The sequence below is a fragment of the Rana temporaria genome, chromosome 3 (genome assembly GCF_905171775.1).
Source record: "Rana temporaria chromosome 3, aRanTem1.1, whole genome shotgun sequence".
NCBI classification, from domain to species: domain Eukaryota; kingdom Metazoa; phylum Chordata; class Amphibia; order Anura; family Ranidae; genus Rana; species Rana temporaria.
In genome coordinates this window covers 104,169,262-104,184,164 of record NC_053491.1, presented here as the reverse complement: position 1 = coordinate 104,184,164, position 14,903 = coordinate 104,169,262, and the positions used below count along the sequence as shown (strand labels likewise).

Genomic DNA, 14,903 nt, shown 5'->3' with positions numbered 1-14,903 from the left:
CCCTATTCACGTACGACTTACGTAAACAACGTAAATTTCGACGGGTGTTCCGACATCCATACGTTAACATGACTTACCCCTGCTTTATGAGGGGTAAAGTTACGCCGGCCGTACGCCTTACGTAAATAGCGTATAGTAATGCGCCGTTTGTGAATCAGCGTATCTTGCTCATTTGCATATTCGACGTGTAAATCAACGGAAGCGCCCCCTAGCGGCCAGCGTAAATATGCACCTAAGATACGACGGCGTAGGAGACTTACGTCGGTCGTATTAAGCCAAAATTCAGGCGTAACTTGTTTTAAGAATACCGCACATAGATACGACGGCGCATCTTTTAACTTACGCGGCGTATCAATAGATACGCCGGCGTAAAACGTTCCTGAATCTGGCCCATTGAGTTTAAGGTAACTCTCCGTCATCCAATTTTCTATCAGAGTAAGGCATTTCTCTAGTCTGAGATAATGATCATTTTTATTGCTGATGCGAAAGTAGAGTTGGGTGTCATCCGCGTAGGAATGGTAGAGTAAATTCTGGTTACTGATGATTTCGAGGAGAGGGCGGAGATAGATATTGAATAGTACGGCGACAAGGGTGACCCCTGAGGGACTCCGCATGACACGGTACGTTTTTCAGAAGTGAAAGGACCTAGTTTCACTATCTGTGATCGATTTTCCAGAAAGGAGGAGAACCAACGTAGATCAGAGTCTGCCACTCTAGCTACTTCAGCTAGGCGAGTCAGCAACAATTTGTGGTCTACTGTATCAAAAGCTGCGCTCAGGTCCAACAGTACCAGAAGACAAGATTCTCCTTCGTCTGCTGCTTCGAGAGCGTCATCCCATATTTTGAGAAGTGCTGTTTCTGTTCCGTGACCAGGACGGAAACCCGATTGAAGTGGATCCAGTAGTTTGTGGGTGTCTAAATGATGTTGTAGCTGTTGCACTACTGCTTTCTCCATTACCTTGGAGAGAATGTTTAGGCCTGTTATAGGTCGACGATGGTTAGGGTCTTTGGGGTCGAGGGTGTTTTTTTTTTAGAATGGGTTTAATTACGCCTTGTTTCAGCGGAGTCGGCACCATGCCTTCCTTAAACGATTGGTTTATGAGGTGCGTGATAGCCTGTGCCACAATATCGGCACATTCTTTCAACAGTTTAGTGGGGATGATATCTTTAGGCGCTGTGCTGTCTCGCAGGGTTCCAATGATGTTTTTGGTGGTGTCGATGGAGATGGACTTTAGTCTGAATTTAATTGATTGCGGCATATTTGTGTAAATGTTGGCTTTTTGATTTACAGGGGAGTCGGTGGAGGTTCTCTTTTGCTGAATAGTTTCACAGATTTTTTCAATTTTGTTAATGAAATAATCCGATAATTCATTGCAAAATTCTTGTGATTCAAAATTCGGAGCCTCTAGGCAGGCTGGGTTAATGGTCTGAGCGACTAAGTTAAAGAGTTTGCGGGGACGGTTACAGGCTTTAGCGAGGATATTAGAGAAGTGATCTTTTTTTGCTTTAAAGATTTCTTTAATAGTAATTAGTTTGTAAATTGTGTGGTTTTCCTCTGTTGAGCTTCTTCTCCAGGCTGCTTCTGCTCTTCTCCGTTCTTGCTTCAACAATGTGAGCTCGTTGTTGAACCAATCGGAGTTGTTTTTGTGGATGAGCGTTCTGCGTTTTGGAGCTACTATGTCTGCTGTCTGTAGTAGAGCTTTGTTGATGGAGTTGAGTGTTTCCGCTGCTGTTTGACGTTGTTCTATTGTTTTAATTTTATTTCATAATGTAGTTTTGAAGAGTTCCGAGTGGAGCTTCTTCTGGGATCATGTCCAGTGTGTTGTTAACGGGTTTGTTGGTTTCTTTAAGAGAGCGTTTATAGTAATTTTTAATTTGATTGCATGGTGATCTGTCCATGGAAGGGGCTCATTTCCCAGTATGTTACAGTAATATCCAAATCTTGTTGAAAGATAAGATCGAGCGTGTGACCTGAAACATGTGTGGGCCCGCATACCAGTTGCTGCAGACCTAATCCTTCCAAGTGGTCAATGCGGGCGTCGGGGTCCTGTGAGGAGTTTGCCCAGAGGTTTAAAATCCTGTCAGTTTATTTGAGTTTTTAAAAGGATTTTCAGATTCCATCACTTCCTGTATATTCTATCAGCATTAACTTCCTGTAGATCATCTCCCAGAAGCTTTGACTTCCTTGTTGCATTACAGAAGAGGGCGTGATAGGGTGTGTTCACCACTCTGGACCACACCTTCTTAATTACAATACTAACTTCCACCTACACCCTATACAATATGATTGTACAATCTCTTTTAGCTCTCACATCAGCTATGTAGGACAAGAACCTGTCTGATTTGATACAAACTGAATGGATTGGTCAGGTGTGTCATCCTATTCCACAGCCCCCCCCCCTTCCTTTCTACCCCCCTTTTTGCTTTCCCCCTTCCCTGCCCCCCCTCTCCCCTCTTACCCTCCCCCGGTTTTTCCCCCCTTTCCTTTTCCCCCCTTTTCTCCTCCTCCCTTCCCTTTCCTTCTTCCAATTCCCCCTTTCCCTCCCCCTTTTTTCTCTTGCTGTTCAATCACACCCTATTGGATAGGGAACCAACAAAGTGTATTTGTTATTCTGTTTGTAATGTTTTCCATCTTCAATAAAATGTATTATGGAGAAAAAAAAAAGGAAAAAAAAGAATGTGTATGAGAGGTGTGTAAGCACATGCTTGTTTGAGATCAGTGGCTCGCCAAGTTTTGGACAAAATATATGGATAACAACGACTTTTAAACAATTTCGCAATAGCAACTCCCATATTTCTATACTTACAAAATCCCTTTAAAAGATCTTCCCTTCCCCTGGATTTCAGGATGCTGGGGAAATCACACTAGGGTTGCCACCTTTTCTTCAAGCCAAACCCAAACACTTTAGCATCCTTGAACACCTTTGGGTGCCCCAAGGAGAGCAGTAACGTGGTGCACATAGCGTGCTGCAGCAAACAGTGGGTGTGGCCAAATTGATCTTGGTAAAAGCATCACCCTGCCCCCAGTGATGCCGAACCTGCCCCCAGACAGCTGCCCGTAGCTTCCGGGTGGCAACAGATTTGCGTGTGACTATCTTAGTTACTTGAGGAGCCACAGCCCAGTCTGAATAATGTGTTCGGATTTCAGTCCGCCTGAAACTCGGACACGTGATTCAAAACCTGGACTGTCCGGGTGAATCTCGAACAAGTGGCAATCCTAAATCACACTGGATTTGCCAACTGAAAACGAGTGATGCAATGAATTGAAATGTATCCTGTATGCAGTGTTATGTCCTGGATTTGCACTTTTTCAGTTGTGTGCAATGTGATCTTCTGTTATATTTAATTTGTACTGTTCTATAACACACTCACCAGTCTCCACTCCTGGAATCCGTGAAGTGTTAAACATCCTCTCAATCTGATAGGAGCACATGGGAACAATGCCAAGAGCCATGACCTGGTCACAAAGGAATCAACATTAGCATAATAAATAATACCTGTTCCTGCGCAATGGACTATAGAGGAATATGGGAGAGTGTGATTTGTGGGCAGCTGCTGTCACCAAGTAATATACACTTCAGGGTATATATACATAAGAAATTACATTGGATGAATTATGGCGTAGCTTTACCTAACCTCTCCTTCCTATTCTGTTTCCAATATGGTGGATATAAAAAAATAACAATAAAATTATGCAAAATAAGTGCCAGTACTACAATGCGGCTCCCCCTCTCTTCATGTGAATTAAAATACCATATATACAGTACTTCAAATGTTCCAATGACTGTTGAAAAGCGACCTACATCAACACTCACAAAATCCTTTAAATGGCATCATACTACAAAACATCTCTATTAAAATTCTAAAATATAAGTCAAAGAAAAAACAAAAGGCAAAAATCATAGACTGCATCAAAATGTTCTCTGTCCCTATCTATTTTTCCTCCTACCTAAGATTACTTTCTCTTTGATCTTCTTTCTCTCTTCTACATTTCCCCCCCATTCTCTCTCTTCTCTTTCAATTTACTCTTTATATAGTTCTGGTGGCAGAACTTTAATTTCCTTGGTTATTATTACACCAATGGTACATAGTTCGAATATGTAGTATAAGCTTTTAGATTCTATAATAAATTGTTTTATTTTTTTTATTTAAAAACGATACTCTTGATAATAATAAAACCTTTTTTTTATAATCTGAGATCATATTATATTAACCGGGTCTAAGTTGGTTTTATCCTTTCTTATACAATGTATGATGTAAGATCTATGCTGAAATTGTTAAACTACTTTTAGTTTATGTTGGAACTACAACTCAATATTATTACCATATTTGTGATATTTTCTTTTGCTGCCACCACATGTACTTATGTATGCTAAGTGTTAAAATTCAATAAAAAAATTTGACAAGGAAAAAAAAATATGTGTTCTGTACATAAATATAAAGTGCATGTTCAGGAACTACAAAACACCTTCCACATAAATAAATTAAAACAATATCAGTAAAGTCCTTATTAAATGAAAAAAAAATATTCCATCAGTCTTTTAATAAAAAAAAGTCCTTGATTAAAGGGGTTGTAAAGGTAAATGTTTTTTCACCTTAATGCATCCTATGCATTAAGGTGAAAAAACATCCGACTGTACCAGCCCCCCCCGAACCCCCGTTTTACTTACCTCACCCCTCGAAAGTCCCGCGTGCGTCCTTGTGATCTTCTTCGGTTCCCAGCCTGGCCGTTGATTGGCTAGGCTGGACGGATTGATAGCAGCGCAGCCATTAGCTGGCACTGCTGTCAATCACATCCGATGATGCCGCGCGCCGGGGGCGGGGCCGAGTGATACAGTCGGCGGCTATGCCCGCCGCTGTATCACGGGAGCGCTCCCGCAAAAGCTTTCCACCATGCAAGCTTGCTCCCATGAAGGTGGAAAGCTTTTGCGAGGAGGAGCCGAGACAGCCGCCGAGGGACCCCAGAAGACCGGATTCGGGGACACTCTGTGCAAAACGAGCTGCACAGTGGAGGTAAGTATAACATGTTTGTTATTTAAAGAATAAAAAAAAAATCTGCCTTTAGTGTCCCTTTAAGTGCAAAGTAAACTGTGCTCTTGTAGCAAAGTAATGGTGCCACTCATGCTCCCCCTCCAAAACTGCACTCACCGCAATTCCTTAACCCCTTGTAACTAAATGCGCTTGTAAATAAATTGTCCACCACTTCCCAGCTGTCCCCACATCTAACATACTGTGTCTATTATGCTTCAGTTTGTGAATGAGCAAGAAGACTCAGAGTGCTTCCAATTCATTAATCTGTGCAGCTGAGGCTGCATAGAAAGGGACTGATAATCTATGTCCTCAGTCACTTTCAGCCAGGAGGGAGGGGGGGTCCCTATCAGGTAGGCTGTATGGGGTCCCGTGATTTATAACAGCAGCCCTGTTTTTAGGTGTCATCTTCATGTTTCTATAAACTACATAAAATTCCTGTACCATGTCTGCAGCCTCTGACATCTCTTGTACTATATCCAGAGCCAGGTCCGGACTAGCCATAGGGCATACCAGGCAAATGCCGGTGGGCCTGCGGGCAGATCACGTCTCTGTAATGTATGGGGGGGGTCTGTATGGTCTGTATTGTAGAGGGGGGCTGTAATGTAGGGGGGATCTGTATTGTAGAGGGGGTCTGTATTGTAAAGGGAGTCTGTACTGTAGGGGGGTCTGCACTGTAGGGATTGGGTCTGTACTGTAGGGAGGTGGTCTGTACTGTAGGGAGGGGGTCTGTACTGTAGGGAGGTCTGTGTAACATGCAGGGAGTCCAGAACTGTTAGGGGGTGTCTGTGTAACAAACTGTGGGGGGCTGTGTATTGTAAAGGGGTCCAGAGGTGCGGTGCTATGTAATGTAAAGGGGTCCAGAGGTGCAGGGTGCTGTGCAATGTAAAAGGGTCCAGAGGTGCAAGGTGCTGTGTAATGTAAAGGGGTCCAGAGGTACAAGGTGCTGGAACCCCACATCCCATCATTAACCGCCGCGCCCCCCTGGGCTTCTCAGACTAAAAGGCCCGGGCCTATTTTTTGTCCCAGTCCGGGCCTGTCCCCAGCCTCTGCATCTCTTGTACCAAGTCCACAGCCTCTAACATCTCCTCCTGTACCATGTCTGCAGCCTCTGACATGTCCGCACTTTTACCTGGAATGTGCTCTTATATATATATATATATATATATATATATATATATATATATAAAGCCCCATGTGCTTTTATATCTGTCTTATCTATATATAATACACTTTTCAAATGTGCTTTAAAATGCATGATTTTCGATTTTATGAACAAGAAGTTTTTTATTCGCAGTTCGGTCCTGCCTCACTCTACTATCTATTCAACAAATCAAGGTTCTTTGCATAAGACTATATATTGTAGCTATTACAAATCTCCACGATTTTGCTTGTTAGACATGACTTAATATTATACACTTGATAGTGAATATCTCATTGTCTTACTGGACAGAGCATTATACATTACATGTTGTCGTATCACTGATGCATCGCTCACTAAATACACTCACAGGAGGTATCAGGCCCCTTTCAAGCTTTCTTCGGTATAGTAGCATTGCATGGATGGCATTTCCTGCTCTTGCTGCTTGGACAGTGGTCGGACTCACAGTTAGGAAATCCTAAAATGAAAATGTAATCATGTCAGAAGGTTAGACAAGGATGTAAAAACATTGTACTACTTAACCACTTGCTTACTGGGCACTTAAACCCCCCTCCTGCCCAGACCAATTTTCAGCTTTTAGCGCTGTCGCAATTTGAATGACAATTGCGCAGTCATACAACACTGTACCCAAAATAATTTTTTTTTCCCACAAATAGAGCTTTCTTTTGGTGGTATTTGATCACCTCTGCGGTTTTTATTTCTTGTTTAAAAAAAATGTAAAAGACCGATTAAAAAAAAAAAAAATAATAATATATTTTTATATTTTGTTATAAAATTTTGCAAACAGTTAATTTTTCTCCTTCATTGATGTACACTGATGAGGCTGCACTGATGGGCACTGATGGGCTGCACTGGTGATTGTTACTTCTGTATTTACACCACCCCTTTTACACACTGAGGCGCCAAAAAACTGCCCATAAAACGTCAGGCATTTTTGAGATGCTTTTGCTGCGCTATATTTCGCAGTTTTTGTGGCTGTTAGCAGTGCACTTTTTTTAAGGTCACGTGACATTGTGACCTTCCCATGCATTTCAATGTACAGGGGCATTTTGAAGCACTTTTTAAAGCGCTCCAAACATGCCCCAAAGATGCTGCTTGCAGAACTTTTTGCACCGCCCCAGTGTGAAAGCTTCCATTGAGATAAATGGTAAGCAATTTACAGGTGCTATTTTTAGCGCAAAAGCGCCTGAAAAGCACCCCAGTGTGAAAGGAGTCTTAAAGGGTTACTAAACCCTTGTTTTTTTTAAAACCAGCATATCACACTTACCTCCTCTGTGCAGTTGGTTTTGCAGAGTGGCCCCGATCCTCCTCTTCTGGGACACCCGTGCGGGCACGCTATTGACACAGACAGCAGGACTTGGCCCTGCCCCCCCCCCCCGACGTCATTGGGTTTTATTGACAGGGGGGGCCAATGGCTGCAATGCTATCAATCTATCCAATCTGGACATGAGACACCGGCCGGAGCTGGTGTGCTCGTTCTCATCGTGGGAATTACGGGGCTCAGGTAAGTACAGGGGGGCCTTGAGGGTTTACAACCCCCTTAAAGGGATTGTAAAGGCTCAGTTTTTTTCCATAAAAATAATAAACATGTTATACTCACCTGCTCTTTTTCAGTGGATTTGCACAGAGCAGCCCAGATTCTCCTCGTCTCAGGTCCCTCTTCTGCTCTCCTAGCCAGTGCCCCCATGGCAAGCAGCTTGCTATGGGGGGCACCAGAGCTGAGTCACTGCTCCCTGCGTCCATTCAGACAAGGAGCCCCGACCCGGCCCTGCCCCAGCCCCTCTCTCCTCTGATTGGCTATCTGATTTTGATTGACAGCAGTGGGAGCCAATGGCGCTGATGCTGTGTCTCAGCCAATCAGGAAGGAGAATCTCAGATGGCCGAGGAACTTGTGGACATCGCTAGACAGAGTGGGACCTCAGGTAAGTGTTAGGGGGGCTGAGGGGGACTGCTGCACACAGAAGGCTTTTTATTTTAATGCATAGAATGCATTAGGATAAAAAAAAAAAAAAAAAGTTTTTACAACTCCTTTAACCATGGAAAAAGGAAAAATGTTGATCTCACCATAGCATAATAGTTGCTGTTCACCATAATTGGTCCTCGACCACGCAAGTAGATGTACTCTTCCCACCAGTCGCTGACCTGAAAAATAGTTAAAAAAATGTACTATAGAATAAATGTTTTCATTATACAATAAGTTATGATATATTCCATTATAACTCAAAGGTAACCTAGGGGTTCTAACTTTTCCTCACTCTTTTTATAACCACGAATAGGTTTTGGTTGAACATACACTTTAAATCAGTTTATAACACACAACCAGTGTACCAAAAGAAATGCGCACGGGGTGTGCCGGTGTGCCCGGGCACACTCTGATTACCCTAGAGAGGCAGTGGGGTGTCGGACGCTAGAACTCTGTGTTCCAGCACAGAAAGGAGTAATGTAGCATCCAACATGCAGAGTGGCACCGCATACCACCCCCTAGCACAGGAGGGAAGACTGCACTGTGAGCTTTTTACATGTGATGTGTTCAGTACTTATTTTACTTGCTGTATATACTATATATATATATATATATATACACACACACATGCATGTGTGTTTGAGCTTTGGGGTGCATGCCCTAATGCAATAGGCTGGGCAAAGCTATGACCAAAGACCATTGGCAGTGCCATCAAATGTGTGTTCAGTATGAATAAATGCAAATATTAGACTCTGAAACCCATATTTATGCTTTGTAAAACTGACCATAAACTAAGGGCTAGATCCAGATAGCCCTGTGTAATGTTGTGCGGGCGTAGCGTATGGTATTTACGCTATGCCGCCGCAATTTAGAGAGGCAAGTGCAGTATTCACAAAGCACTTGCTCCGTAAGTTGCGGCGGCGTAGCGTAAATCTGCTGGCGTAAGCGCGCCGAATTCAAATTCTGAAGAGGTGGACGTGTTTTATGTAAATAAAACATGACCCCACGTATTTGACGTTTTTTCCGAACGGCGCATGCGCCGTTTGTGAAAGAATCCCAGTGCGCATGCTCGAAATTACGCCGCAAATCGTCAGTGCTTTAGACGTGAACGTAATTTACGTACAGCCCTTTTTGCGAACGACTTGTGCAAACGACGTAAAAATTTAAAAATTCGACGCGGGAACGACGTCTATACTTAACATTGCATACGCCTCATATAGCAGGAGTAACCTTACGCTGGAAAAAGCCTAACGTAAACGACGTAAAAAAATACGCCGGGCGTACGTACGTTTGTGAATCGACGTATCTACCTAATTAGCATATTCCTTGCGTAAATCGATGGAAGCGCCACCTAGCGGCCAGCGTAAAATTGCAACTAAGATACGACGGCGTAAGAGACTTACGCCGGTCGGATCTTAGTCAAATCTATGCATAACTGATTCTAAGAATCAGGCGCATAGATACGACGCCGCAACTCAGAGATACGACTGCATATCTGGAGATACGCCGTCGTATCTCGTACATGAATCTAGCCCTAAGAGTATACCATGAATTGCATTTACACTGTTAAGTTGCCCTTTTCTGACACATAATGCACCTGTAAAAGTTTTTCATAGTACACCTGTACCAACAGTTATCAAAAACAGCGTTCTTAATAAATGAAAAGTAATTTATAGATACTATTTTTCACATCTAAACTACGTGCGTTTCGCAGCAAGAGTTTGGTGCAAATTTTTGCCTGAATTCGGCCCTGAAATAAAAGTCAAAGACGCACAGGTCTCCTGTAAAATCCGCTCCACAGCCGCCCCGGAGGTGTGTGAACCAGCTCCATAGAGAGCCGGTCACAATCTCCTGACATGCGAATTGGATGAGTGGAAACCTACATCCAATTTGCACTAATGTGAACCCAGCCTAACTGGAAACAGAAAAATTCAAACTTAAATAAAAAATACAGCTACAAGTACTGTATAAGACATTTTTTTATATTTTAAATACAAGTAGACTAACAGTAGAGCAACTTTAAATAACAACAGTTGACTGTATTATTGATTAACACCCCTTTCACACTGGGGTGGCACTGCGTCAGCTAATGGTGTTTCCCTTTTGTTTTAGCGGTACTTTTCGGCTGCTAGCAGGGCGCTAGCGGGCGAACAAAACGTTAGAAGTACCTGTGCTGCGGTGCTGCCGAATCGCTTTTACACGGGTGAAGCTTGAAAAGCGATTTTCAGGCACTTTACAGGCGCAATTTTTAGCGCTAAAACGCCTGAAAAGCTCCTTCAGTGTGGAAGGCGTCTAATACCTAACCGCCCTTTTTTTTTTGTTATTTAACATTTACTATACATACTGTATTAATATAGTTGTGACCATACAATGTTTTAAGACACTTTCTAATACAGATATAACTAGAAAGGTATAATAACTGTTTTTGCCTAGTTTCAGGAATGATCGCTTACCTTTTTTACAAGGTTAAAAGTTTGTATCATGTGACAATGCAGCTCTTCTTTCTGATAGTGGGGGTGGGGTTACAGGACACCATGCAGACACACAATGGGCCAGATTCACAAAGGGGATACGACGGCGTTTCTCCTGATACGCCGTCGTATCTCTGTTTCTATCTATGCGACTGATTCATAGAATCAGTTACGCATAGATATCCATAAGATCCGACAGGTGTAATTGTTTTACACTGTCGGATCTTAGGATGCAGTACCGCGGCCGCCGCTGGGGGGAGTTTGCGTCGTAAACCAGCCTCGGGTATGCAAATTAGGAGTTACGGCGATCCACAACGGATTTTCGCGTTCGCTACGTCGCCGCTAGTCTAGTTTCCCGTCGCAAATTTAGTCTTCGTTTTGGGTGCCCTAACTTTAGTCAGCAATCGTATTGCTGTCTAAAGTATGGCCGTCGTTCCCGCATCGAAATTAAAAATTTAACGTCGTTTGCGTAACACGTCCGGGAATACGGAAGTACGCTACGCGCGTCGCTGTTCGAAAAAATGACGTCATGGCGCGCAAAGCACGACGGGAATTGCGAAATGGAGCATGCGCAGTAGGTCCGGCGCGGGAGCGCGCCTAATTTAAATGGCACACGCCCATTTGAATTGGCCCGCCTTGCGCCGGAGGCCGCGGGCGTAGTTTTCATCGCAAGTGCTTCGTGAATCAGGCACTTGGATGAAAACTTGCGGCGGTGTAACGTATCTACGATACGTTACGCCGCCGCGATTCTACGTGAATCTGGCCCAAAATGCCTGTGTTCCTTAGACTGTTCAGCCTGAGGCAAGATGTAGGCTCTGATTGACAGGGGAATGTGCCAGAGGCAGGCTGTGATTGGTCAGGGCCCGGTGTGATGGCTGAACAAACTACCCCATACAGGCATGCTGTGTGTTTACACAGTGACCTGTACCTCTGAATGGCTAGCCAAAGGATGCAAAACTAATCACACAAACACAGATCAGCTTCTTTATAAAATACATGCGTGAACGCACACTAAAAACAATATTTAGGGTAATATACACTTTAAATGCATTTTAAGTCATAGCTCCCAACTGTCCTTGATTTGGAGGGACATTCCATCTTTTGGAACCAAATCCCTTTTTCCTTCTAATTTGTCTTTGTTTTTTGGTCTTTTAAAAAAATGCATTATGCCAAAAACATTATGCAACAATAAATCTTTAATCCAGTCTATATTGCATATACAGCCAGTATAAAGGAAAAGGAGTGCAATACGAATTGCACGCCTGTGACCCAAACAAGCTCAGGCTGGACTTTTCCTTTAATGGTCCATGTACAGTAGGTGTGTCCTATGCCCACATACTTTCTGCTAAAAAAGGTGTCCCTCTTTATCAAAACCTAGAAAGTTGTTAAAGCCATTGAGCATGAATTAAATATGTACTGCACCTACATAATTTGTTGCCCACCAGGACTTGAGATGCAGGTATTTCTGTAACTTTCGACCAAGATCTTTCTGGAAGTCATGAGCCAAGCTTTTCATGCCACTGAACTTTTCCTCATCCATCAATGGTTGCACGGACTGCAAGTACTGCAAAAGCACCAGTCAGTAATTAGTAGCAAGGTCATGGAAAGGTAACAAAGCATAAAAAGTATATGAAAACGGGAAAATACACTAAAGCAGTATTAAACCCAAAGCCATAAATTAAATATATTGTAGTATTAGATGTCGTGGCTGCATTTGTTTTCTATTCTTAGGCTTCTTTCCCTCTGTTTTCACCTGGTGATCTGGCCAGTAACACACCTCATGTATTAGAGTGCCCCCACTCTGGATGGAGGAGAACAGGGGGCACATATGGACAGCATATATACTAGCAAATTTAGATACACTAACACATTGAAGCCAAACTCCAACTAACACTTTATAAGCAGTTACAGCAAACTTTTTTTCCTTTTGGGATATAGGTTTTACATGGATATATAAAAGCAGATCATTGTAAGCACCACTCTCAGAGGGAAATAGTTTGTCTCAACTTTCTAAGGTCCCTTTAAGACTGAGGAGTTTTTCAGGTGGTTTAGCGCTAAAAATAGCACCTAAATACCGCCTGAAAAACTCCTGCACTGCATTCTCAATGTGAAAGCCAGAGTGCTTTCACACTGAGGTGATGCGCTGGCGGGACCGCTCCAAAAGTCCTGCCAGCAGCATTTTTTGAGCGGTGTGTTTACCGCTCCTTCACCGCTCCTTCCCATTGAAAGTAATAAGAAACCGTGGTAATACCGCCGGCAATGTGCCTCTGCAGAGACGCATTGCCGGCGGTATTAACCCTTTTCCGGCCGCTAGTGGGCTAGCCACCGAATTCCGGGCTAGCGGCCGAATACCGCGGCAATTCAGATGGTATAGCACCAGTAAAAATAGTGGCGCTATACCGCCACCGCACATCCCGCCCCAGTGTAAAGGGGCCTAACTGCTACATCTGCAGGAGAGCTTGTTCTGTTGAAGAACAAAAGACTTACTGGCCAGATCACCAGGTGAAAATAAAGGTAAAAAAGCCAAAAAAAACAATGCAGCCATCACATCTAAGAATTCATAAGCTGCAATAAAATAAATGTTTGCTTTTGGGTTTAATACTGCTTTCATTGTTAACATATTGAGGCTGAAGTGCAACGATCAGAAAAAGAAAACAAATGATCAGCCTACACAGAGGAATCATTGCCATATTATAGTAAAAGGATCAGATCTAATATGTCAATTTGTTAATACAGATACTCCTCGTTTAACGACTTACCTGTTTAACGACCACTTGGACTTACAACCAGCTCTCCCCACCCTAATGACCCGCTATACATCATTGTATTGTACAGTACAGTACAGAATTTACGTTTGTGTTTTGTACTTATGCAAATTAAAACAACGTTATTGAGCTGGAGTTTTGTGCTTAGACCTTTTTTTTTACAATACAGTACAGTATTTAAGAATGCTTAAAATATTGATTACTTGTGGCTCCTGGTTTAAAAACCTGGTCATTGGAACGGAATCTGGATGTTAAGTGAGGAGAGACTATAAAGTAAATACTTTGTAGTGATTATGGCTCTGTATTTTTGTTTTCATATTACTATATCACTAGGAAGATGTGAAGTGAATGCTTGGGGAATGAAACATACACTGCTTTATAAATATACCCTTAAGTCAGTGGCGGAACTGCCAGGGTCGCAAGGTCACAATTGCGACTGGGCCCTGGCGTTCCAGCACTATTGGGGGGCCCCAGCAGGGTTTCTGGCTGCAAGGCTCTGAGCTGAGAGTGTCTCTCTCATACAGCCCAGAGCCGGCACTGACAGTTTCCCCTTCCTCCTTTCTCCTCCAGATGGGAGAGGAAAAAAGCCGGTCTGCTTCTTCTTCTCCTGCCCTTCTCATCCTGTGTGCACCATGGGAAGTGTGAAGCTAAGCAGCTGAATTTGATCCTACAGCTGCTGGAGATGCTCTAAACTCAGATTCCTGCTGAGGAGGCACAGATAGGCAGCACTGATGAGCACTGATAAGTGGCACTGGTTGGCAACATTTATAGACACTGATTGGCACATGGGGCTGCCCTGATTATCAGTGTAAACAATGTACTGTCAGCCTTGCCGGTTAACGGTTCTCCTTTCCTCACACAGACACAGCGTTGTGTGAGGCTGCGCTGGATGTGCACCCCAGGGGGCATGTGGGAGGTAGGATTCTTGGAGGATGTCCATGGATGCCCTCGTAGAACTGGAAGCCTGAGGCTCAGATGGAAGGGGGGGAGTTAGGGGGAGCCCTTCATGTTTTTTTGCACTGGGGCCCTGAAGGTTCTAGTTATGCCTCTACCTTAAGTGTTTGCTGTAACTAACTATGCTTTATGATGGTAAACTTCAAAATCAACCCTCATAGGTTATTAACATGATCTTGTGGTGTAAAACCTTCTTGTTCATCAGAGTATTGGTACCTACAGGACAGCCTGTACAGAGCTCTAATTCTTTATCAAATTAACAGCACCATCGATACCTTTTTGTAACAACATTCAAGGTTCTCTTACCCTCTCTATTGTGTCCTCTAGGCATGGCACTGGCAACCTTGGAAGAGACATCTGGAAACTGTAGAGCATGGGCTGTCGTCTGGCCATGACCTTCATACAGCCCTGTGACAGTCACAAAGTCATTTTAAAAATGTTGAACGGAAAGTAAGAGGTAGAAAGTAGTGGAAATTCAAATAGAAAAAAGTTCTGTGTCTTGAAGAGAAGCAAGATAGGTAATTAAATTAGCCTTTTGTTTAATGGTTAATTAACATTTT

At 43.2% G+C, this 14,903-nt stretch overlaps 1 protein-coding gene across 2 annotated transcripts in view; it reads right to left on the bottom strand.

Moving 5' to 3' along the window:
- The window catches only part of CPT1B (carnitine palmitoyltransferase 1B), a 76,733-nt gene that overhangs the window by 34,022 nt on the left and 27,808 nt on the right, over positions 1 to 14,903 (bottom strand). For both annotated transcript variants that reach the window (XM_040343149.1, XM_040343150.1), the window contains exons 5-9: positions 14,650 to 14,751; positions 12,051 to 12,188; positions 8,255 to 8,332; positions 6,540 to 6,647; positions 3,373 to 3,457 (exon numbers count right to left, since the gene is read on the bottom strand). In XM_040343149.1, coding sequence (XP_040199083.1) covers positions 3,373 to 3,457; positions 6,540 to 6,647; positions 8,255 to 8,332; positions 12,051 to 12,188; positions 14,650 to 14,751 — 511 coding nt within the window. The remainder of the gene's footprint in view (positions 1 to 3,372; positions 3,458 to 6,539; positions 6,648 to 8,254; positions 8,333 to 12,050; positions 12,189 to 14,649; positions 14,752 to 14,903) is intronic.